The 25,680-nt window shown below is 37.2% G+C and overlaps 1 protein-coding gene across 2 annotated transcripts; it reads left to right on the top strand.

Moving 5' to 3' along the window:
• On the top strand, nucleotides 1-24,511 carry LOC131425826 (uncharacterized). Of its 2 annotated transcripts, none has more exons than XM_058588030.1 (7): nucleotides 1-190; nucleotides 916-1,018; nucleotides 20,609-21,283; nucleotides 21,339-22,801; nucleotides 22,864-23,220; nucleotides 23,588-23,973; nucleotides 24,058-24,511. In XM_058588030.1, the coding sequence occupies exons 1-7, from the start codon at nucleotides 151-153 to the stop codon at nucleotides 24,103-24,105; spliced, it is 3,072 nt and encodes a 1,023-aa protein (XP_058444013.1). In that variant the 5' UTR covers nucleotides 1-150; the 3' UTR covers nucleotides 24,106-24,511. The 2 variants fall into 2 exon arrangements, with proteins under 2 accessions (XP_058444013.1, XP_058444014.1); XM_058588031.1 differs by having other exon boundaries at nucleotides 21,342-22,801.
• The last annotated feature ends 1,169 nt before the right edge of the window (nucleotides 24,512-25,680 follow it).

Here is a 25,680-nt window from a genome sequence, read left to right on the forward strand (position 1 = left end):
AAAATTCGTTCGTCATTCGTCGTAAAACATTACTCTTGGTTGGAGCGTTTTTGTTTTCGCGAGTGAAGTGCATTCAATTTTTAATCTAGTGATATTCCTAATTAAATTACACCAAACTCTATACAACAAACGATAGTGAATCGTTGCAAAATGAAAGGCTTTCTGCTAGCCTTGGCAGGCGTTTTGCTGGGTAAGCCGTTAAGCTGATTCATGCCGTAAAAATTAACAATTATTTTCCTCGAACGAATCAAAACAAAGAATATCAGACTCCATTTTCTCACCGTCTTCCAAGAAGCATTTCGTTCGCCAAGTCTGAGTGTGCTGATAATGCGTCTTAGCTTTTCATGAGTCACCCCCTCCTCCCGTTGTGTGAAATTGATCTGATTCTATTTGGTTACAAAAATATTGCTAATGCAAGCTTTTACGAGTGCCTCATCGATTTTGAAGGCATCGAATTAATGCAAAATTTGCTTGTTCGGTAGATGGACGTGTCAAGGGCGTTTCATGGTCTTGTCGAGTAGTCATGAAAGCTAAAGAATGAAATGATCTAATCAGCTGTTTATCAGATGCTTTGAAATGTACTTTAGTTACTTGGAAGCGAACCATTTACCTGCATTTATTTGGAATTTTCTGTTGCCTTTCTTTGCTCATAATAGCATCTAGTACTTGCTCAGTAGAAATAAACATTCCGATAGAGATAGCTAGCATAATGGTTATGAAACAAGAAAACACAGCAAGTGTATTGCAAAAAATTTTCCATTGCGAAGGCGGCTCGAAACTATGATTTAAAATATAAAATCGAACATAGTGGTAGAACTGACAACGTGAGCTTGAATTTATAGGGAAAATGTGTTTATTGAAAAACAAAAAAGATTGCTCGTTTAAATGTTTCCATTTTATTTCATCTGGTTTCAGTTTCTGTCCCATCTTGGGCCGTGCCGGTTGAAGCCGAAGATCATCATTTGCTCGGTGCCAAGGAGTGTACCTGGGGACCAACTTACTGGTGTTCTAATTTGAGGTGAGTGCCGTTCTATGTGTAGTTGTTTTTGTTTAGTTGGAGACAGAGATGATAGTACATCTGAGTTTCGTGGCCTGCTACGTCACAACGATAACAATTTTCATTAATTATTGATGTATTTCCGTATTGCATCAACAAGGTTCTTATTGTAGTGTTTAACAATAAAAGTTAAATGACAGGTGCATTTTAAGCAGTAAAACAAACACAACAAGCGTTATCTCGAATTCATCTGCTGTTTCTGATTTCCTTTTAACGTGTCTAGTCGCAGCGATCAGCCAGTAAAAATCGAACTAGATACTATCGTTCAAGACATTTGATTTCCATTTTTTCTTCCCGATAGTCAAACGTATTTAACTGCTTCCTATTTTGGAATGCAAAACACACCGTCTATGTTCAACCGTGTTTGCACGCGAGAATTCGCAGAATAACAAAAACACCCGATGCGTCTCAAGTTGATTATTTGCGTTGATTATTTTATAGCTTGGCGTGCAATCCTTGTGCGAAACCTGACCCAGATTTAGTTTTTACAATATTTTTCTGGAATAAGATGCCAACCCATCCAGCATCGCCACTTATCGCCGATAGCGTCGTGCAGATATTTACAAACAAAGAGACTTCTGTGAGTTCTGATGTGAGCAATGTAGTTCTTACTCATTCACCATAATTGATAAGTGGTTTCAGCAAGGGCCTAGTCGTATGAAAGCGAGAGGTAATCAAACAAGGCAAAATGCTCCGGAACCTCGCGCAAGGTTATCGCGGTTAAAAATGGACCATTTTTTTTATATTATGGAAGGTGAAGTTTTAAAATAATTTGCGTTTGGTTCGGCGGTGGATGAACTGAATTTCAACTGTTCTGTCCAAATAAATGATTGGTTGTAATGATTATTTGTTCAATGGTTTGAACCTGCATAAGTTTGCGATCAATTGACGAACTGGACAGTTAGACAAAGAATGTTTTAAAGCGAAACTTGTGGCAGTAAACAAACCGAATTTTTCTTATCTGCGAATAGAGATAAGATAATTTTGCATGGGAAGCCGTGCTCTTGGACAGGGCCGCTGAGAGAAAATACGGGCCCCGGAGGGATTGTCATATCACCCTCCGAGTATTTCCCACACCAAAATGCTTATCCGCACTCCGTCGGTGTGGCAATTCATGATTTAATCCTGATCGCTTTTGCCGAGCTAACAGTAAAATTGTTACTGACTCGTACGGCATTTTGCCGAGACGATTGCCGGGAAATCGGCTGTGCAAATACCAACACTTTTTTTCGTCGAGAATCAACAATAAAATATAAGTGTGTTATTCGGGATGAAGGAAGATTTATTCAACCAAAATCGAAGAAATAGCGGAAAGATCAAGACATATAAATTTTTAAAATCTTGCGTTTTTTTAGTGATAACTACCAAGAATCTGTCATACATTCACTTCGTTCAGCATTTCTGCTGAACGATGTTTCGAATATCCGCGTATTTTTGGAAATCCGCGTAAAAAGAAACCGCATAAAAACGCTTGAATTTTTTTTAGAAAATAGTTTATATTCTTGCGATTTTGACCATTTTTAGTTTATTTTGATTTTCGGTACCGAAACGCGCCATTGAACCATCAACTAATATAAACTAACAGTAACTTGTAAATTTTGAACTGATAGCCGGAATTGGATAAAATTCTGAAAATGGAATTTTTATGGGATTGTCAGTGTTTTTATTTGAAATTTATTCAATGAAAATCTTGTATGAGTTTATTCGGTAATAGGTAATAGAGGTAATTGATCTGCAAACTAGAAAAAGTTATTAGCCATGGTTACTTATGAAAAAATACTCTTGAAATTGGCATTTTTACTCTAAGCACCCTACCTCTGGACCCGGAAGCTGGAACTGAATAAAAAGAGTGATATTTTCATGGCATCCTATGAATCTAAGATGGTGTAAATCGGTTGAACAATCTTCTAGAAAAGTGAGTGACACTGTTTTCATTTTTCAATCACCCTATAATCAAGTAAATGGAAATTCAGGAACGATGTATGGAATTTTAGGTCCTTTTATTTGAATATAAGTTTGAGGAAATCCGCTCAGCCATCTCTGGGTAAATTAAGCTTCACTATTTTTACTGTTTTTGGTGCATATAATTCCGTAACCGATTGTCGGGTCCAAATGAAATTCAGGAACTTCGTTCGTCAAACTGAATCAAATGGTATATGACACTCGGCCCTCGATTGAGAAGTCGGTTTTCATAGTGATTGCTTAGCATTTCGAATATGAGAAAGGCAAACACGCGTTGGTGAGATGGACCTTTCATGGACTTAGCCAGTTTGGAAAGACAAGTACAAGCGGGAAAAAACGGGTGAAATATAAATTGAAGCCTAATCGGTGTTCTATATGCTGCTAATGAAATGATTTCGTCTATCGAGATACCGAAACAGCGTTGTCAGGTCATTTTTCCAAAAATCTGTATTCGGCGCAAAAATCTATCTGTACCATATCGGTATCAGAATCTTGTCAACATAAGTTGACGGAAATGTCACCAAAGCTCCTTTTGGTGAGCAAAAAAAAAGGTTTCGTAGCAACCTTTTCTCCTCTCTAATCCGTGTTGTCAACGAAAATCGGTATTTATCTGTACGATCCGTGAATTATCGGTATTTTGGGAGTATAGAGGTATTGCGGTATAGAGGTCAGATATCTGTATAAATACCGATAAATCGGTATACCTGGCAACGTTGCTTCCGGGTATCGGTTCAAAAGTCGGTTTTCACAGTGATTGCATAGCATTTTTATATTAGAAAGGCAATACATAATATGGGATATTTCCTCTTCTACTTTGCACTTTCATGGGTCATTCCAATAACGTAGTCGACTGTTTCAAACAGTCGGTAGTTCCCTTTTTTTAGCAAGGATTTCGTATTTACTGTATTTAAGGGTTTCGAATTTTATCTAGACTGGGTAAGTCCTCAAATGGGTGATTGGTTAACAAGTCCCGTCCCGGTATTTGATCGTAGTCGGTACAAGTGTGCCTGTCCGATCCTCACGCTATGAGCCTTCTAGAAAAACATCTGCACGTTGTTCCCAGCAAAGCTATTCGCTGCCACTACAATACTTCTTGGTTGTATTCGCGTTTTTTACGCTGGACAGTGGTTCGAATCAATAAAAACGTGGACATAAATCAGTAGCTGCCAAACCATTCTTTTAATGCATATAGTTGCTTCTAAGAAATTATTTACAAATATATACCGCGTAATTTGATTCTATCAATAATTGTTCATGGCCTACTTTGACAAAAAATATAACCATAACTTTTTTTTCTGAAGAGATAGAAATTTTTTTTCTTCTACAAAGTTTTAGAACTATTGAAAATAATTTACTTTGTCAACTATACCTAAAGTCTAGGTCGCACCGTTTCGGATATACAAAGCGTTTTTATGGCGACCCCCTTAAAGTCAGTTTTTTATTTATAACTTGTTTCGAGTTATTTCTTTATGCATAGTTTCTTTGGAATAATTGAAGAAAATAAAAAATCCGATATTTTTGTTGAAGGTAGTGCATAGATTTGTTGTTTCCTGGCATAGTTATACAACATTTTACCGCGAAGCGAAATATGCAACTTTATGCAGCTGATTTTTACCGAATTTATAGGAAAAGATATGCCCAATACTATAAAAAAATCTAAGTGGAACTCGATGGAACTTTTTTTTAATCCTTTTCAAAGTTAGTTTTAGTTATTGAATTATGACAACCCCCTTAAAACTAGTTTCCTAATCATAACTTGATTTAAGTTATTTTTTAATCCTTACTTTGTTTGGAATAGTTGTAGAAAATATAAAATCCCATAATTTTGTAGAAGGTAATGCATACGTTTATTCTTTTCTGGAAAAGTTATACATCATTTTACTTATTTCTACCTAGGAAACCTTGTACCGAAGCGAAATATGCAACAATGCAACAAACTTTTACAATACTTATAGGAAAATATATTCCTAATCCAATTTATTTTCCAATGAGAATATTCTGAGTACTATTCGTGTGATTCATTTTCACTAAGGCTATGCTGAAACCATGAATGGTTAAGAAACGGAGGGCGTCACGCGTCTGCTATTTCTGTAACTCACTTTTGCAGTGAGCGTAGAGATGGGCAATTCGCTCCTGAGCTATTCCAGTGAATCGAATCTTTAAAGTGAGCTGATAGCTCACAGCTCTTTTTAAAAGAACCGCAGCTCACCAGTTCACCGCACTGGTAAACAGGGATGCCAGGTTCAGAGATTAATCTGTGTTTCACAGATTTTCAACCTTTTGCACAGATTTAAAAAATGGCACAGATTTTCACAGATTTCTGAAAATGGTCACAGATTTACACAGATTCTGAAATCGATCACAGATTTTTAAAATTGATCACAGTTTAGCATAAAAAATTACAAAGCGGTAGAAAATAGTGAGACCCGTTTTTGCTTACCAAAATGATTCCGATCAGCTATTATGGAAACGGGGAAACTTGCACAGATTTTGCACAGACAGGTTTTTGGCTTGATTACAGATTTTTGAAAAAATGACCTGGCATCCCTGCTGGTAAGGTGGAAACAAGCTACGAGCTGAACGGATCTTCGGCTCTTGGAGAGAGAGTTATAAATGAGAAGAAATATGTGCATGAGCTCTTGTCAGTTCTTCAAAATGTGCATCTAACATTAACAGATTGAATGAGCCATTGTAAATAAGAAATCTTACCTCTCACCATAAATCAAATAAACATAGATTTCCCAGTGTAATAGTAATGTAGTTGAGCAACCCGTGACACCAAAAGCACCGTCTGGTGGAGAATGGGTGCGTAAATGCTCCTAAAATGCATGCAAAAAGTTGCCTGCGCATTTAACACAACCACAGTAGCTAATGGAAAAAAGTACACCCGTTTGTCACTAGAGGTGCTGTTAGTGTCACCGTACAGTGAGAAATCTATGTTTATTTGATTTATGCTCTCACTCAGTAGGCTAAGGTACATTCAGGGATGCCACTTTTGCAGATATTCTCAAATGTGACATAATAATAATTCGCAGACAAGTTAGTTCGCATAGCATTGTTCTTTGTGCATCAATGATTTCGATCATGCATATGAAAGAAAAACGGTGTAAGAAAAACGGCGCAAAAAAACGGTGCTCAAAACAAACCTTCAGTTCAATCTAAATGAGCTGATGAGCTGATACATTGAATCGATTCCCTTTAGTGAGCGTGAGCTGATCGGTTCGGAGCTGCTCACCGGTATGAGCTGCTTCGCACATCTCTAAGTGAGCGTCGCACGATCAACATATCGTCTTAAAAAACGTGTTGCTTTGCAATAACTCAATTTATTTACACGTTTAAAATGAAATCTCTTCGTAAAGGTTTGTACTTTTACAATACTTTTTCATGTTTTGTTTGGAAAACATTCTTCCATTTTCTTTAATATGTGTTGAACTTTTGATACAACGAATTGCTTAAGTTGCGCGTGCAAGCATGAGCTTGCTTGTTTTTGCGTGTTTACGCGCACTTTGTAGTAGATACTTAGGTAATAGAGGGAGATTCTACGTAGATAAATAAAAAAAGCTGTTTTTAAAATAAAGTGAATATATCTCAAAAAATAATTTTTCTGCATTATTTATATCTTCAGCAAAAATACTTCAAATGTTTTTTTCTTCAAAATGAGATAGAAAACAAAAATTTTTTTGTGAAAAAAAATTATTTCTATTCGAAATTGGTACTACCCCCTTAACAAAAATTAAGGTGCCACTTTCAAAAGAAGCGTAATATAATCTTGTAGAACTACTTCGAAGACACGTTAGCTCTTAAAAATCAGAGAAAGTCAGTACAGACTTTTGACCGTCTTTTTCCAGTTTTGGACCACTGTGCGCTGATGCAATTTCCTCTCAGCTGCTGTCAACTTCTTGAGATGTTTTGTCAATTTCAATTTTGTTGGGAGGTAATTGGATTCTTGCGTAAAGTTTTAGTCCTTAAAAAAATGGCCTGACGCAACAGTTTGACGTCTGCCGTCGTATGTTCACTGAACTTTCGTGCGCAAATCTCATAGTGTTTTGAGTTAATGTGCAATACTTGAACATTTCTAACATCAATGACACAAGAGAAATTTCAATCACCTATCGAAACATGATCGGGTAAATTTCACCATTCTCACTACACTTGCGAAGAGACGTGCAAAATAAATACCTATCAAGCAAAACAAAATTCTTTCAAACCAAACTTGTGTATGAAAGATACAATAAAACTATATTCCTGACTGCAACATTCCATCTCTTGCTTCGGACCTTTCCCAATCACTCATATCAGTATACTACAATAACACAAATTGATATTCAATCAGACACACACATGCTTCCTAAACGCATTAGAATGCCAATTATAGATACCATTTTGATATCAAGGACAACCAGCATAAACTTAGATGTGAATTGCCTTTCGGATCGATCGGATATGGTAGCAATCAGAACTGTGTTGATCTTCCTCGCGACAGCAGCACAAAATCCAGAAACAAATCAATGCATTTCCAATTCGCTACGATGCCGGCATATGCAATTCACGCCGTCACCCTAATTATCGAGCATTCGACAAATATCGTTCCATTGTATAAATATGGGATGCGTCATTCAAGCTGTTTTCCCATGCACACACACAAACCTGTAGCATTGGAAAGCAAAATCCCATTCTCTGGTCGACGTTATAATATGCTTCAATGCACTCCGATAGCCAAGCGACCGCGTGAGAAAATCGGTTCGATATCCAATTTTCTCCATTCAACAGTAGAATTTAAAAAAAAAATGACATACCAAATGCAAGTTCGCTTACTGTTCGTGTTGGCAGCGAACGCCTGAGGTCACTCCGGATTCCGGAAAGAGGTTTTCGCGTCCTCAGTTTATTGGATTAGCTTTGCGTTATCCTGAGCCTAAGCCGGTGACGGCGGCCGTTGGGATCAGCCAACAGTAAATACGTTATGTATCGACAATTTGTGTGTGGCCAGGCCAGCAGACGGCCTTTTCCTCGATTTATGATTACAAGATCATGGACAAAGTATGTTGAGGTTAAATTTCATACCAGTGAGAAGGTTTTTTGTTCAATCCAATAAAACGCATCATTGTTGGGAACAAGTGTACAGTATCCAACTACCGCGGAATAACAGCTTTGTGCGTCGTATCTAAGCTGTTTGAAATCATAGTTTTGGAGTTTATAACACATAATTGTTTCAACTATATATCTGAGACTCAACATGGTTATATGCCTAACCGTTCGACGTCTACAAATTTAGTATTCTATACTTCCTTTATCATACGTTCGTTGCAATCAGGGCTACAAGTAGATTTTCTCCGCTGCGTAGACTAGGATTCAACGGGTCATTTCTGAATTGGCTCCACTCATATCTTACTGCTCTGGAGTTCCTCAAGGAAATCATCTTGGACCGTTTATATTTTTACTTTATCTCAAAGATCTAAATTTTTCGATCCAATGTATGAGACTAGCGTTCGCCGATAACTTCAAATTATTTCCTGTCATCAAATCCACAGCTGACGCATAATTCCTACAAGAGCAGTTGAATAATTTGACTAATTGGTGTAATATCAACAGAATGGTTTTGAACGCCCCCAAATGCTCCGTCATCTCTTCTAGTTCTAAGTTAAACTTCAAGAAGCACATTGAGTTTACTATCTCCAGAGTCTCTAAGCTACTAGGATTCATTTTCCTCGTTACTAAAGAATTCGATGATGTACATTGCTTGAAAGTATTGTATTGTGCCTTAGTTCGCTCTACGCTCGAATATGCTTCGGTTGTCTGGTCACCGTACTATCAAAACGATATCCAACCCATTGATGCAATTCAACGAAAATTTGCGTCGGCTTTCTTAGGAACCTTCCAAGTTTCAATCAAGAGTAGACTGATCCGAGCTCTTACAGCTTTTACAAATAGATATACATCGCCGTAATCTTGGAAACTATTCTTTTCTTCGGATCCCCTATGCTAGAATTAATTATGGGGATAACAAGCCTTTTGCCAGCATATGCCGCATATTCAACCACTGTTCCAATTCATTCGACTTCAATCTATCAGAAAATGTAAAAAAAAAGTTTTAGTATTAATTAGTTTATAAATACTATATTTAAGTAAAATGTATCATTTGGATGATTGTAATCTGTTGATGCAAAAGAAGAGGAGGTTTTATGCCTGTTGAAGAACAAGTTTGACAGAAACAAACTTCAATTTTTTTTTTCAAATTTCTTTAGTTTTACGTTTTTTAACGCAAATTTCCGAAGATACGTATTTTTTTTGAATTCCCGAAGTTACGCGGTTTTTATCGCGTAAAAAAAGAACCTAAGTGTGTTGAATTAATCCGCACTGTAAGCAGCTCGCCTGCAGGAAAAAGTGAAGCCTTCCGCGCTAAAGAAAAGGCGGGTGGGTAATGTCACAGACATAACTGGAGGACGTAAATACGAATAAAACTGACATATTTCTTTCTCACTTCCGGATAGAGATAATCATTCGTATTAGATTGTGTATATTTTGCAACTTTCATTGCTTCGCTCCCAGATTTTTTACAATGCATCTATACAACAGTACGACTAATTGACGGCAAACATATTCTACCATACAATTAAATAACACGAAACAAATACAGTTTTGTAGATTCAGATACTAGTAAAAATACTCAACATCCTTTGGAAATATTTGAGTGGTTCTAAAAAACCTCTTTGCGTAATTTGTCCAATGTTCATAATTGTTAAAATTTAAGTACTAATATATAAATCTGGGGCACGCTCCGAATTCAGCTGCAAATTTTCGGTATCTAGATCAAAAAACCCAGGTCATAAATTTAGTTCTAGAAGTAAGGAACTGAAATTATTTTTAGAATTTTCCAAATTGCGTTATAGAACTAAACTCTGAACTTGAATTCCAAGTCTTAATATAGGAACTGAATTCAGTTCCAGCATCTAATTTCAGAAATCATGTCCACAATTTAGTTCCAACATGTAGGTTCTGAATTCTGGAAATGAATGCTGAGACTGAATTGATAAATTAAATTCTGAAATTTAATTCAGGAATTAAAGTTTTGAATTCAGTTTTGAAATGAAGGTTCGGTGTTCCAACCCAACATTTAGTTTCATAATCCAGATCTAAAATTCATATCCTGAATTTTGTTCATGAATTCTGAAAAATCCTAAATCATATCTCTGGATTCGAATTCATGAATAAGGAACCGAATTTGAAACCATTTTCAAAATCCTGAAATAGGATTCAGTTCTAGAAACATAGTTTTATTTTTATTTTTTAGTCTGTGATCTGGAACGAAATTTTGAAATAGAAGTATGAAACTAAATTCGGAGCTAAAAACTACAAGGATCAGCCCCATGGGATTTGAGCCATTGATGTGGAACAAGGCAACCAAAATTTCTAATGATCGACATTTTCAATTAATTGTCACACTTTTGAATCCGCAAATGCACGAGAGTCTCTATATAGACTCTATTTGTCGTGATTTGAATTTGTTTTGTAGCCGACGAAATTACATCAATAGCCCAAATGTATGCAATTATATGTTGGTACATGATTGCGATACGAATATCGATATTTAAGCTTCTCTTCACCAAGCTTGTATTCAAGTTTTGTATGCAAGCAGATATTTTTGAAGCGGTTCTCTACCTTTCTGCGATTTCGATTGAAGTGATAAACTTTTCGCTATTGATCATTATTTCAATGATATACAATTAAAAATACATGGCTATGAACATTCAAATCAATACGTAGACATATTTCCAATTAAATGGTGACATTAATAATTGATACAAAATTGACTGATCTGTAAATGTTCAAAACCCGACCACATTTTTCTCGAGTTTCTAATATATATAAAACAAAAACGTGTTCCACATAAAAATTAACTTCAGAATTCAGGTGGACCAGAATCTAGGTTCTGAGATTAGTTCTTGAATTTAACTAAAAATTCAGTTATCTACTACTGCTGGTTTACTGCTAGCCACGACGTCTGAATGCAAAGAAGTACCTGAGCATTTGAAGATTTTACCACCTCATTATTACTGATGGTGGTGAAGAACATCAGCACGATATCCAGTTCCGTCTAAATGAATAATTCTCGGTCAAGATTTACCTATTACACTCGATCAGTAGAACATCGCAACTGATATGTGCCTGACTACCTCAAAACCGTCGTCCTGGTGCGAAAAATGCAAGCAAACGAGATGAGTTTTCCTCGTTGTTTCCAAAAGTTTGAGAAAAAATAGATTTTGAGTTTTATGGTTTTTTTACACTGTTGAAAATTTAATCACAAATTCATGATTATAGTACTGATAGCATGGAGAAAAAATTATGTTGTTGCGTTAAGTACAACAAGAGATATTCTTATCAAATTGATCAAAAACTTATCACTCTCCCAGAGGGTAAATTTTGAAAAGGCGCCCCATAGTAAAGTAAGTCGTATTCACGACAAAAATGAACGATCGTTCGCACCTTTGGATTTGTTAAGTGCACCGCTCGCAGTGCGGTTTTCGCTTCAAGCAAGTGCGGATGGTAAATCGAAGTATGTCTCCACATCGAAGTAAAGAGTTATTTCCTCATATTCCTTAATTTGATTTTAAAAAAATCAATCAGAATAAGTGTCACAAACACATACTACGTCCAGCTTTCAGTATGTGTTCCGCGATTTGTACTCGGTGCGGTACGTTAGCGTTGTAGAGAAGGGCACACAAGCAAATGGCAGATTTATTTTGTGCGTCGTTTGCCACACGAGAGTCAACCGATTTGTTCGGAATTTTGCTGGCGGAAATTGTTATCAACTGTGTTAAAAGTCGGAGAAATAGTACCATTCGGTTCTTCTTAGATTTTACTTGAAATGGGTGATCTATTAGTAGAACAATGCAATAAATGTGAATTTTTAAAGTGATCTGCCCCTTGTTGACAGCAGTCCTACGTCAATCTAGCAGTTATGTCGCTGCAATTACCTACTCCAGGTTTTTACGTTTTCTTGTTTTACTGATTAGCGTTTCCCAAGATATGAATTAAATTATTTCAATAATACTAATTACGTCATTACGCTTTTGTCTCTGACATTGGCCACCCGTCAGTTTTGAAGCATTATAGTATAAACTGGCGTGTTACTCAAATCCATTATGTGCATTAAAAATAAAATTTGCGTTGACTGAATTCGCGAAAATGTTTTTTTTTTGCAGTACGTGTAGATTTTCTCCATACGTAGTCTGGTCCCTGGTCAGTGACGTCATTTGAACCGGAGCCGTTCACTTCCAAAACGCGAACACGCACAGTTATTTCGCAAATTGGTTCTCACTGCATGATGCAGTTCAGATGTCATCAGCACGCATACACTCGTATATTTGATTTTAGTTAAGAAACGAAAGCACTCCAAACAACAGTCCCACGAGTGATTGCTCTGGAATGCCTGATCGCAATTCGCTATCGTTTCAAACGCACTGCTGATTGAAATATACATTTACTTGCTGCATTTAATTTCGCACTCGTAAGCTAAGTGATGTTTGACGTGCTGCAATGGATTAATTGAAAGCAAGCGTTTGTTATGATTCTATCTGTTGCTTGTTGTTGTTTTTTCTACCACCATATGTGATATCTGTGTTATGTTTAGTGCGAAATTATTGATCAAATGTTTACATTTAATCTTTCACACATTTTCACATAATTTATTCTCAGGACCTTATCACAATGGAAGATCATGCAATATTATAAGAAACGACTACTCAACCAAGAAAGAATCTCACTAAAGGCAGAAATTTCCTAATTTGACACCATCAAATATTTAGCTCGCAAAAATTGATAAATCCATCCTGTAAATGAATTTTTCTGCACTTATGCTATTTCTTACTTTACCGCAGCGTTGCCAGATTGTACCGTCCGGTCTAGTATAGGAGGCATAGAAAGCTTGGTTCTTTCTAAACAAAACGTCCTTCAACAAACAAACGCTCTTCTAAATGAATAAATGCAAGTGACTCGCGGATAACCTGAGTTTTATATCAGAGGATCTAGGCTACGTTGTCCATTTGAACACTGAAATCCAGTCTATCTACTGAAATGATTTTTCGATTGTAATTTCACTGTTGACAGTATTATAAGCTCCAGAAAATATCGAGATCTTCGTGTGATTAAATGAATAACTGCAGATGCCTTGCCAAATCATTTGAAACTTATCTGAAAATTTTATGGATTTCTATAGACTTCAAATGGTTTCAAGTAATTCCCGAAAGATCTTAGACAATTATTACAATAATTAAAAGAAAAATGATTTCAGATCTACGGTTGGACACTGAAAAATCTGATCTTTTAATGTTAAAAAAATTGACTAAATTTGGAAATCTTGTTGTTCGAACATCAAACTTTCGGTGCTGGTTTAAGGGCTTCAGAGAATAAGAAACTATGCAGTGAACTATTCTTAAATCACTATCATTATCACTATCACTTAAACTCAAAACATTCCGGAATACTTCAGTAGAACAGTAGATAGAAAAATTTTGAGATTCAAATTAGATATCAGAAAATTCATTTAGGGGTTAGCCAAATTTTGTGCTAGGGCACATAACCGTTTTTATTATTTTTACGTTTCGTCTTTGACTCATCAGTGCAGAGCAGTTCAAATTGAACTGCTTAGTGCTAAACTCGGCAGTTCAATTTGAACCGCTAAGCAGACGTAAAGTTTCTGCTACTTACAGAACACTTTTTGTTTTGCAACGGAGTGCAATGTCTTTTCTGACGTGCCGAACGAAAACGTGTTTTCGACTATTTCTGGCCGATGCAGGTATGGTCATTTAGGGGTTAGCCAAATTTTGTGCTAGGGCACATAACCGTTTTTATTATTTTTACGTTTCGTCTTTGACTCATCAGTGCAGAGCAGTTCAAATTGAACTGCTTAGTGCTAAACTCGGCAGTTCAATTTGAACCGCTAAGCAGACGTAAAGTTTCTGCTACTTACAGAACACTTTTTGTTTTGCAACGGAGTGCAATGTCTTTTCTGACGTGCCGAACGAAAACGTGTTTTCGACTATTTCTGGCCGATGCAGGTATGGTCATTTAGGGGTTGACCATACCTGCATCGGCCAGAAATAGTCGAAAACACGTTTTCGTTCGGCACGTCAGAAAAGACATTGCACTCCGTTGCAAAACAAAAAGTGTTCTGTAAGTAGCAGAAACTTTACGTCTGCTTAGCGGTTCAAATTGAACTGCCGAGTTTAGCACTAAGCAGTTCAATTTGAACTGCTCTGCACTGATGAGTCAAAGACGAAACGTAAAAATAATAAAAACGGTTATGTGCCCTAGCACAAAATTTGGCTAACCCCTAAATGACCATACCTGCATCGGCCAGAAATAGTCGAAAACACGTTTTCGTTCGGCACGTCAGAAAAGACATTGCACTCCGTTGCAAAACAAAAAGTGTTCTGTAAGTAGCAGAAACTTTACGTCTGCTTAGCGGTTCAAATTGAACTGCCGAGTTTAGCACTAAGCAGTTCAATTTGAACTGCTCTGCACTGATGAGTCAAAGACGAAACGTAAAAATAATAAAAACGGTTATGTGCCCTAGCACAAAATTTGGCTAACCCCTAAATGACCATACCTGCATCGGCCAGAAATAGTCGAAAACACGTTTTCGTTCGGTACGTCAGAAAAGACATTGCACTCCGTTGCAAAACAAAAAGTGTTCTGTAAGTAGCAGAAACTTTACGTCTGCTTAGCGGTTCAAATTGAACTGCCGAGTTTAGCACTAAGCAGTTCAATTTGAACTGCTCTGCACTGATGAGTCAAAGACGAAACGTAAAAATAATAAAAACGGTTATGTGCCCTAGCACAAAATTTGGCTAACCCCTAAATGACCATACCTGCATCGGCCAGAAATAGTCGAAAACACGTTTTCGTTCGGCACGTCAGAAAAGACATTGCACTCCGTTGCAAAACAAAAAGTGTTCTGTAAGTAGCAGAAACTTTACGTCTGCTTAGCGGTTCAAATTGAACTGCCGAGTTTAGCACTAAGCAGTTCAATTTGAACTGCTCTGCACTGATGAGTCAAAGACGAAACGTAAAAATAATAAAAACGGTTATGTGCCCTAGCACAAAATTTGGCTAACCCCTAAATGACCATACCTGCATCGGCCAGAAATAGTCGAAAACACGTTTTCGTTCGGCACGTCAGAAAAGACATTGCACTCCGTTGCAAAACAAAAAGTGTTCTGTAAGTAGCAGAAACTTTACGTCTGCTTAGCGGTTCAAATTGAACTGCCGAGTTTAGCACTAAGCAGTTCAATTTGAACTGCTCTGCACTGATGAGTCAAAGACGAAACGTAAAAATAATAAATCAGAAAATTGTTTTCTTGAATGCACACTTCTGTAAAGATATTTTTGCTGGAAAACTTTTTTGAAAATAATTTTCAAAAATAAGAGTTCTTAAGCTTTTTTCTCACACAATTCGGGTCATTTTGCCCCATAAGCATGTGACGATAGCTTTAACGAATTTTCCATCTAGTTGCGAATCTGTATTAGAATTGATTTTAGAAAATCGATGGGTTTGCAAAGAAGTTCACTAGTTACATAATTAAAATATTCTTCATCACTTTAGAAAATTACTATGGAACGAACATGTTGATATGTTGTAGCTGAAATTCAAAATAAAATACTGTCAAATTTTTAGAATAGAGAAATAATTCTTGAAAAAGTTTTTAGAATGTTCTAAAATCATGGATTTTTTTGGGTTTTAAAAAATTTTTTATGAAAAAATGCTAAATTTATAATAATCAAAATTATAATATATGCTATTGTTCTCGAAATACAGCGGTTTGAGAGAAAAAATTGAGGAAATTTCTATTTTTGTAGCGATCTTCGGATGGTTATTTGAGTTTATTCGGACGAAAGTTTTTTTACCCGAAAGAATGTTATTTTAAGTTGTTATATTTGCAATATTCGAGAGCCACATTTATTACAGATTTCTTATTATTCAATATCTAAAATTTTTATACTAGCATTACAATTTGAAAATCTTTTTTCTAGTTTATACTATTTTGGATGAATTTGGAAATATCTTGAGTCGATGAAGCGAATAATACGATAAGACCATTCCACAAATTCAACATTAATAATCATAGAGCAGTTATGGAAAAGTGCAGCAATTCATACGATTTTTTGTGATATTCTGATAATTTTCTGGTCTCTATCGTTTCTTGGTAGATTTGAGAAGCCAGTTATAAGATGTTTTAAGAAAATAAACAGAAACAAAGAAATCAAAAATCGATTGAAAAAAAAAACATTCAAAGAGCTTTTTACCAGGGTATTTTTTACCTAAAACCATTTCGTCGAAAGTCGAAAGTTTTTCGAAAATTGAAATCAAGGAAAATTAGCAAGATATTTTTTGTGTTTTTTAACCAAGAATGTTTTTTTTCAGAAAGTGTATCCTCTTTATAAAACTTCCGAGATTGTTGCTCGGAAAAAAATGTAGGAAAGTTAGTTAAATTCATTGATTACAAAACATTGAAGCATTTGCTTTGGTGTATCAACTAAGCAAATTTTCGTGGTACTTTCCCTTTAATCAAATCACTTTCACTGGCAGACTATCCGATGACGTAGCCGCTCGTTCGGGTCTAATTTGGACGTAGAATCTTTACTTTGAATAGATCGAGTAAACAAAGCTTTATGCAATCGAGCCGCATAGACAAAATAATTTTCGGTGAAATGGCCCATCTAAAAAATCGGAAATGATTTTTTGGAGGTCCTTCTAAAACGATTCTCGAAACGCGTGAACATGATGGCAATAAAAAGATGAGAAAAACAAGGCATTTCGGAATTTGATATTTGCTTATGCAACACTGGAATGATTCGCGGAAATGTCAATCCATCTGATTCACAAATAACTGTAACCAAAGTCTTATGTAGGCAGTATTTTTCTTAGGTAATTTATAATTTGGGAATTTTTAAGGACCTCTGAGGAATTCAGTATTGACGAATTTCTCGCCAAATCGTATTCGGAGTTGAAAGCATTCTCTTAGATTTTTATGAAACTTTTTGGATATGTAGAATTTTTTACAAAAAAACAACTTAAGATGTGGATCACATCTTTATTTTCTATATAAGGGTACAAATCAGAAACTTATGGAAAAATACACGTAGAAATGTGGTCAAGTTTTCAACACTTACAGCTCAGTATATTTTGTATCAATTATTAATATTACTTCATTATTTGATTGGGAATATTTCTAAGATTCGATATATCAAAGGGAAAGCATCGCTCTGATTGGTCAATCGATGCAAAAGCGAAGTGGTTGGAAGCTCGCGAATCTATAAATATAAGCGAAATTATAGCTAACGTTTCAGTCCTACGCGTAGCATGCTAGAGGTAGGTTGTTGCTAGACAGCAAGACAAATAGTGCCATAAAACGATCTGAAGCTTTAATTGGTATGCTCTGATATTGTGTCATGCAAACTCGGATGAAATTCCATGTTATGTCGTTTCGCCAGAGAAATTGATAACTACTCCAGGGTAAATTTTGAGTGCTTAAGATTAATTTCTAATTTATATAAGATTAATTCGATTGATAATGAGAAAAAGTTTATCGCTTCAACTGAAATCGCAGAATGGTAGAGAAACTTAACGCTATAAAAATAACTGTTTGCATACAAAATTTGTACACAAGCTTGGCGAAGAGAAGCTTCAATATCAAAATCGTATCGCAAGTATATAAAAAGATATAATTGCATACATTTGGAATATTGGTGTAATTTCGTCGGCTATAAAACAAATACAAATCAAAACAACCGATGTTCGGTGTTGGTTCCTAATCAAGATTAATCTAGGCAGACTCTCGTGCAATTGCGGATTCAAAAGTGTGACGATTGATTGAACTGTTTGATTGTAGACCATTAGAGATTTTTGTTGCCTTGTCCCACATCAATAGCTCGAACAACTCCATGGAGCTGATCCTTGCAGTTTTTTCAAATAGTTTTAAAATCAAATCCTTAAAAAAATTATATTATTGATTCTTATAAATTCATTCAAGTCATCATATTTGGTTTCAAAGTTACTTAAAAAATCAATTCAAAATGTAAATCAAGACGACTGAAACGATTTATTATAATATTATTATTAATATTATTTTCGGATTAATACATAAGCATTAAACTTATTCCAGAACTACTCATGTTGTAAAAAGTCGCCAATTACTTTTCAATTATATTATTTACATGATTTCGTTATTGTTATTAAGAAATCATTTGCTGTAGAGAAAATTGTAAAACAACTTGTGTTCGGACGAAAAAAAAAACAATACGAACTTATTATTTTATAAACAGTGAACCGATTCAATCGAGGATTGTAAATATTTTTGTCGAATTTTATTCATAAGGGTGAAACCAGATAGAAAGCAACAAGCGATGCGATGCGATTCGAAACTTGACAGATCGCAAGGCTCGGCTCATTTGAGTTCTTTCTGACTTTCATGTCATTTTTCTATTGAACTTAAATGAACGGGGCTCTATCGCGCGTCTCCTTGCAACCTGTCGCGTGTCGCTTTCTCTTTGGTTTCACCATAATACAATTGGAGCTAAATAAAGATATCAAAGATAAATAAAGAGAAGATAGTGTTTTGGCATAACTTTTTTGTAATATGTCTCATTTTTCGTCTATAACCATTTGAAAAATGACGATGGAAAAAGTTTAACCCTTTTCAAAAGACAGTTTAGATCAGTTTTGTAAAAACCAAGTATGCAAAGTGGTTTTTGCGACCAAGTCTTTAGTCCAGAAAGTTGGGGAATAAAAGGACCTGGAGAAGGTTGATAGATACTTTAGTGGGAACAAAAATCAGACGAGAAATTTCCTAAAAGTTGTTTAACTCGTAGAAAAAAATGTAGTAACAAAACATACCGGATAATTCTAACGATTTTTTTATGGTATACTGCCAATAACAATTCTGCTTTTATTCAACCATTTTTTGACGTAGGACTACGCCTTTCTTTACTATGCTCACCAGGGTGGGGGGTATTTTCTTTAGTTCTTTCACGAAACGAATGGAAGAAGGTGTAAGATAGTTTTCTATACCACGCTTATTACTTAAACATTGTTTAAACAGTGAAAAAATAGGTCCAAACACGAAACATCAAAATCCCTGTTGCACGTTTACTAGCTTCAGTCCATGAAAATCCATGAACGGAAACACATCGAGTGTGCAGACCGCCATCTACGTCAAGAAAGTGGAACTACATTCGGTATTATTAAACTGGCGCTTCAGTCAATGGCGAATATGAGGTTCCGTTCCTCAAGCCTAAACGCAAAAATTCAGCAACTAGTTCTTCTGTAAGCATATCTGCAGTTGATGGTTCGCAGTGTGAGTTTCGCTTCAAACAAGAGAAATTGTGTCATCCAGCTGCTGGTCGTTTATATTGGAGAAATATAAAACGAAAAGTAGTCAACGATGGGGGACATTATATAAAATCAAGGCTCTAAATATTATCTAAAGAACTATTATGATTACTGCTTTGCCAATCGTAGATAGAAATCAACAGTTTAGAGCAAATCTATAATAATTTGATTAATTTTGTGTACCTTCGGTGTGCGAAATTAGCACCAAACGTGCGCAAATAAAGCTAACATTTGACTGCATCGTGTTCGAGAAAAATGTTCCGAACAGTGTTTGATATCTTAGAGAATACCACAATTTGGCTCTTCTGATTGTCCGAAATGATTTATTCCGTACAGCTTTTTGATAGTTTCTTGCAATGAAATATGCAAATAATCGAGATAAAAAATTCTGTATGTTGCTATCGTAGCCGTTAGAACCGCCCATTTTCGAAAAAACTGCAAATGATATCACATGAAAGGAAAGCTCTTACCCAAAAATTAATTACTTCTTTGTAAATCAGTGGTAAAAATCATCAGTTTAGTGCAAATCTAGAACAATTTGATTAGTTCTGTGCTATTTTCGAAGTGCGAAATTTGCATCAAACGTGTACAAATAAAGCTAGTATTTGGCTGCTTCGCGTTCGAGAAAAATTTTGGAAGTGTTCAATATCGTAGAGTATTCCACACTTTGGTCCTTCTGAGAGCCGGAAAAAAATCCCGTACAACATTTTGATTCTTTCACTCAATGTATTGAGATGTATGAAATATTGAAATATATTGACTTATTTTACGATTATTTTTATGTAATGATTTCTTCTACGACAAGGCTCAAACTTACAAATGACTTTGACTTTCGCTCTTCTTTCTAGAATACAAACGTAATCATTCGTAACAAAATAATCCTTTCCAGGACTCGAAAGCCACTAACGGTACTTTTCAAGACCCCAGAAGAAACGTGAAGAACTTATTTAGAAAACTGTCTTAAACTGCCGCATTAATTCCTAAAATACAAACGCGGTCTTCCGCGGACAAAATTGTATTAATGACACCAAAAATAGACAATTAGTCATTAGTTGGTTTTAAACTAGCATCTTCACGGTCGTCAAGCTAGTCTCCAGGTTGCCTTGAACATATCGCATGGAAAAGCTGAACAAACAAAATAATTCATTAGTCAGTGAGTTCATTCTAACCGCCTATTCCCCGTCTGGCTTATTTCATTCCAGGAACGCCAAGGGTTGCGGAGCGGTCAAACACTGCATCCAAACCGTGTGGGAGAAGCAAACCTATCCGGTGGATAACGATGAAATCTGCAACATCTGTCTGGATATGGTTAAACAGGCCCGGGATCAGCTGGAGAGCAATGAAACCCAGGCCGACCTGAAGGCCGTCTTCGAGGGATCGTGCAATCTGATTCCGGTCAAGGTGGTCAAGAAGGAGTGCCGACGGTTGGCCGATGACTTCATTCCCGAGCTGGTGGAGGCACTGGCATCGCAGATGAATCCGAATGTGGTATGCAGCGTTGCCGGACTGTGCAACAATGCTGCCATTGATAAGATGCTGCTCGAAATGCCGGCCGTCAAACCGAAGGATGAGGATGACATCGAGGAGGATGAAAGTGATCTTGGCTCCCCCCTGGCAAAAGAGGAATTCACCTGCGAGAAATGTAACACGATTGCGGATTTGATATCCAACCGTTTCCACTCGAGTGATCGGGATCAGGTTCTGGAGGGCTTCCTGCGATTCTGTGGTCAGATGGGATCATTTTCCGATGGTTGTTCCAGCATTGCGCTGACTTATTTCGCTGAAATTTACGATCATATGTCGAAGAATTTGAATGCAAAAAATGTTTGCCATATGACTGGTACTTGTGTTGCTCAATTCCACCAGCACGAGGATAGGTAAGATTACTATAAAACGGGAGTCTAGACTTGATTATAACGCAATTTTTTTCAGTAGTGAAAACATCGAAATCCGCTCGATGGGCGGCGTCGGAGTGATTAACGTGAAGGATGAGCTGGTTGAAGATGGTGACGATATTCCGTGCAAGTTGTGCGAACAATTGATTGACCACTTGCGGGATGTGCTGATCGCTAACACGACTGAGCTTGAGTTTAAACAGGTGCTAGAAGGTCTGTGTAAGCAAACCAAATCGTTCAGTCAGGAATGTCTTAATCTGGTTGATCAGTATTACGAAGAAATCTACAACACACTGGTGCACAATTTGGATAGTAATGGCGCTTGCTTTATGATCGGTGTCTGTCCGAAAGAGCTGGGAAATGACGGAGAGGGCCCAATCATGCCACTCGTCCCGGTAAAAGTAGCTTTGATGCATGATCAGGCGAGTGACGAAAGCAAACCGGTCAGAAAGGTGCTCGGTGAAAACGAACCCAAACTGTCGGCGGTTGAAGTACAGCAAGCACAGCTTCCGATTGATCGTTTGATGGGAGCACCTTTGTCACTGCAGCTGGTAGAAAATGGACGTTTCTGCACTGTCTGCGAATATTTCATGCATTTCGTCCAGGAAGCGCTAAGTGAACCAGCCAACGAAGACGAAATCAAGCGAGTTGTTTCGACCAGCTGCGATCGGCTGCCGAAGGCTGTTGCGGGAGAATGTCGCACTTTCGTGGATCTTTACGGTGATGCTGTCATCGCTCTACTTATCCAGTCGTTCGATCCACGAGAAGTTTGCCCACAGCTGCGAATGTGCCCAGCCGCTAATGATGAAATTGAGATTTTTGCACCAGCTCAAATAGATGTGAAAATTGATGCCAACGCAGGAAAGGATAAACCAACGTGCCCGTTGTGTCTGTTCGCGGTGACACAATTGGAAGAGAACATCAAGAACGATCGCACCAAGGAGAATATTAAGCAAGCGCTTAGCAAGCTTTGTTCGCATCTCTCGCCAAAATTGAAACTGGAATGTACGGACTTCGTTGATACGTATTCGTCGGAGCTGGTCGAAATGTTGGTATCGGATTTCACTCCACAGGAAATCTGTGTTTACCTGAAGCTGTGCGTGGATCAGCGGCCCGATTTGAGCTTGATAAATATGGAGTTTGAGCGCGAGAATCGTCATCAAATGCAACACTTTGACATTGAAACCAATGAGATTCCAGACATCACGGTAAATGGTCAGATTACGGTGGACCATCAAGCTACCATTGCTACGCCGGAGTGTCTCGTGTGTGAGGAAATGGTTAAGGCGGTTGAGAAGCGCGTGAAGAATAAGAAAAGTAAAGAACAAATCAAGGAAGCCCTGGAACATGCTTGCGATCGATTGAGAAAATACCAAGCCAAGTGTGAGCGTTACATTGACCAGCACAGTGATCAGATTGTGGATCTTATAATGAAGCAACTGTCACCGAAGGAAATTTGCCGGGATCTGGGATTCTGTCTCACCAAAGATGATGATGAATGTGAGTACTGTTTTGTGTAGAAAAACTATTTCTTTTACAATAAACATTTCTACATTTCGCAGTGGAAGTTGATGAAGCCTTGCTCGACTACGTTGTGGAACCGGCCGTCGCCGAATCACCGAAACAATTGGTTACACCAACCGAAAGTAATGTCCAGCCGCAGCAATGTGCCATTTGTGAGTTTGTGATGGTCAAACTGGAATCGGAATTGGCGGACAAAAAAACCGAAAAAGATATCGAAAATGCCGTACGAAGTGTGTGTTCGAAACTGCCGAATACCGTCACGAAGCAGTGTGATCATCTGATCGATCAGTACGGGCAGTTTATTATCAAGTTCTTGGCTACGCTGCCACCGAGGGAGATCTGTACCAGGCTTACGCTTTGCCAGAAACAATTGCAACAACTGGAAGACAGTAGCTGTAAGTGTGAGCTGTTTTTTGCGTATATTTGGTTTGGTTTAATTTTAACTCTCTTGAATCTTGCCCACTAACCGACTAACACCTACGGGAATCCTATGCCATCGATAGGCAACACCAATCTCTTAACCGTTGCCCCTACCCATTTCAAAGCCAGCTCTATTAAGGGATCCGGCAATCGTTTGTCACTAATCAGTTCTTGGAACTATGGAACACCATACAGTGGGGATTTACTGTTTAAACTTTTCCGCAATCATTCGAAGATATTTGTGCAATATTTAACGGGTTGGAAGATATTGATTTACGTTTTTTTTTGTTTAAATGCTAGCTTCTATTTAGATAATTCACATGAATTGTTCTATTTTCACAGTGGAAATCATCGAATGTGCCGTTTGTCAAGGTGCCATCAAGACAGTTGACGACATCCTGGCCAACCAGAAGATCGACTACGATATTGTGCAGGACGTGGAGAAAATTTGCAACACCGTTCCGGCCAAGTTCTACGAAAAGTGCGAGAAAATGGTTTCCGTGTACGGTATTAGCATGGTGCGCCAGCTGCAGAACTACGTTGAACGGGAACAGGTCTGCGTCAACATGGGAATGTGCAGCAAACCGACCGGCTACGTGAAGTTTGAGGAGGAGGTCGAATCGGTAGACCATGCGGACAAAAAACACACCTATTTGGTGGGAGCTCATGAATGCACTTGGGGACCGGCGCACTGGTGTGCCAGCGATGAGAATGCTCAGAAGTGTAACGTAAGTCATTACTTTTTTACGGGTCTCGAATGACAAAATATTTTCCCGATAAGCCATAATAATCAATTCTTTTCCTGTTTGCAGGCCCACAAATTCTGTTCCGAGAAAAAGCTTGGCAAGTGGAAGGACTGAGTAACAGATGAAATAACTGTTCAATAGGAAGCATTACCCGAAATTAACTGTTTAATGTGGATAGCAGTAGCTTTCCGGAAAGAAAACGATACCAAGAAGTGCTATAGTTCGATTAAGCTGTTCTGTCTGATTAGTTATTTCACATTTCTTATGCTTACATTATCTGATGATTATCTACTCTTTAAGTTCAGCATCATAAACGAAACGGGAAAGTGACCGTTTTTTTATCTATCTGGAATGTTTAGAATACAACATCTCGTTGGTGGAAAAGTACTGATAAATTGGTTGAGTCTGTACCTTCGGCTCTGAAATTAGGCTGTTAATATCAGTTAAATATAAACGTTTATCTGTATAAATGGTTTGTAAAAAGAGAAACGAATAAATTTTAATTAGTGATAAATTTTTATTCATTGGTTTTTTTTTTGATTTAGATGAAGAATGCCCATCGGTTCCGATCAGTATTAGGATAGATTGGCTTGTAAAACTATATTTTCTGCTTATGCTAGTTTTGTTCAGATTCATCAGACGAATGATAATATCTTAAACATTTTTCAATACTGCCTCTCTAGCTTCGCGAAAACTCGAAGCGTATGCACATGATTCCATCTCACCCTTTAGGTCAATCTATCGAACAGAGACAGCAGATCTCACTCCAACTAATGGTTTTCGTATATAAGATGACTATTGGAGCTGAGATTACTACTGGAGCCGTTACCCTATTATGAGTTGCCTAAACCAAGCGAAACCATTGCTGAAGCTTTGTCGGGAAATGAAGTACAGATTGCACATAAAAAGATAAGTCAAATTTATAAAATTTCGATTAAAACCAGTTAAGAATTCAATGTTTTCGTTGGTAAAAAACATTCAGTGCATAAGCAGTTCATGTTGAATTAAAGACTGTACTCGAAAAAAATGCAACACTTTCTCTTGAGTTTAACTGTAAGAAACTCAAGTTTAGAATGTAATGTTTACATGTGTGATTTTCGTTTCGTAGTATCATTCAAGAAGAATCAAACGACCCCGCAGCGAGCTGGCAGGGAAGGAAAAGCGAAGAAATACAATCCTGTGAACGCAAGGAAGATGAGCGATTTCCTCAAGCGCAATCCGAACTTTTCGTCCGTCTGGTTCATCCAACTGGCAACCGAACTTCATGTCTTCGAGTTTACGACAGGGTCTAACCGAACCAATAAACAAAATTCAATGGATTTTTGTTGTTGGAGCAGTTAGTCAGAATATTTTTTTTAAAAAACTTGATACACTGATGAAGAATATAAATAATACTCGAAATATGTATTTGTATTATAACGTTTGATATACGTTTGTGAAAATAGTGACATTGTGAGAGTAAAATGGCGTGACATAGTAGAATTGAACGGTACAACAACTGTACTATTAGTGAAAATACAATGGTCAAATCCCGCAGCGGAAAGCGAGGTGTTGGTGCAGCCGAAATTCATCGTAATGGACGACGAGACGGGCATTAAAACGGACACCAAGCAGTTCCCCGGCCTAGAGTTTTTAGTCGGCAATTATTCGTTTAGTAAATTTACTGATTTTTCTGCAAATTGCATTAGG

This window comes from Malaya genurostris, chromosome 1, assembly GCF_030247185.1.
Source record: "Malaya genurostris strain Urasoe2022 chromosome 1, Malgen_1.1, whole genome shotgun sequence".
NCBI lineage: Eukaryota > Metazoa > Arthropoda > Insecta > Diptera > Culicidae > Malaya > Malaya genurostris.

Bases quoted from the DNA above. Each gene is read 5' to 3' on its own strand.
- LOC131425826 (XM_058588030.1), top strand. From the start codon at position 151: ATGAAAGGCTTTCTGCTAGCCTTGGCAGGCGTTTTGCTGG. The intron at 191-915 runs GTAAGCCGTTAA...ATCTGGTTTCAG, and splicing joins CTTGGCAGGCGTTTTGCTGG to TTTCTGTCCCATCTTGGGCC. The intron at 1,019-20,608 runs GTGAGTGCCGTT...ATTTCATTCCAG, and splicing joins TACTGGTGTTCTAATTTGAG to GAACGCCAAGGGTTGCGGAG.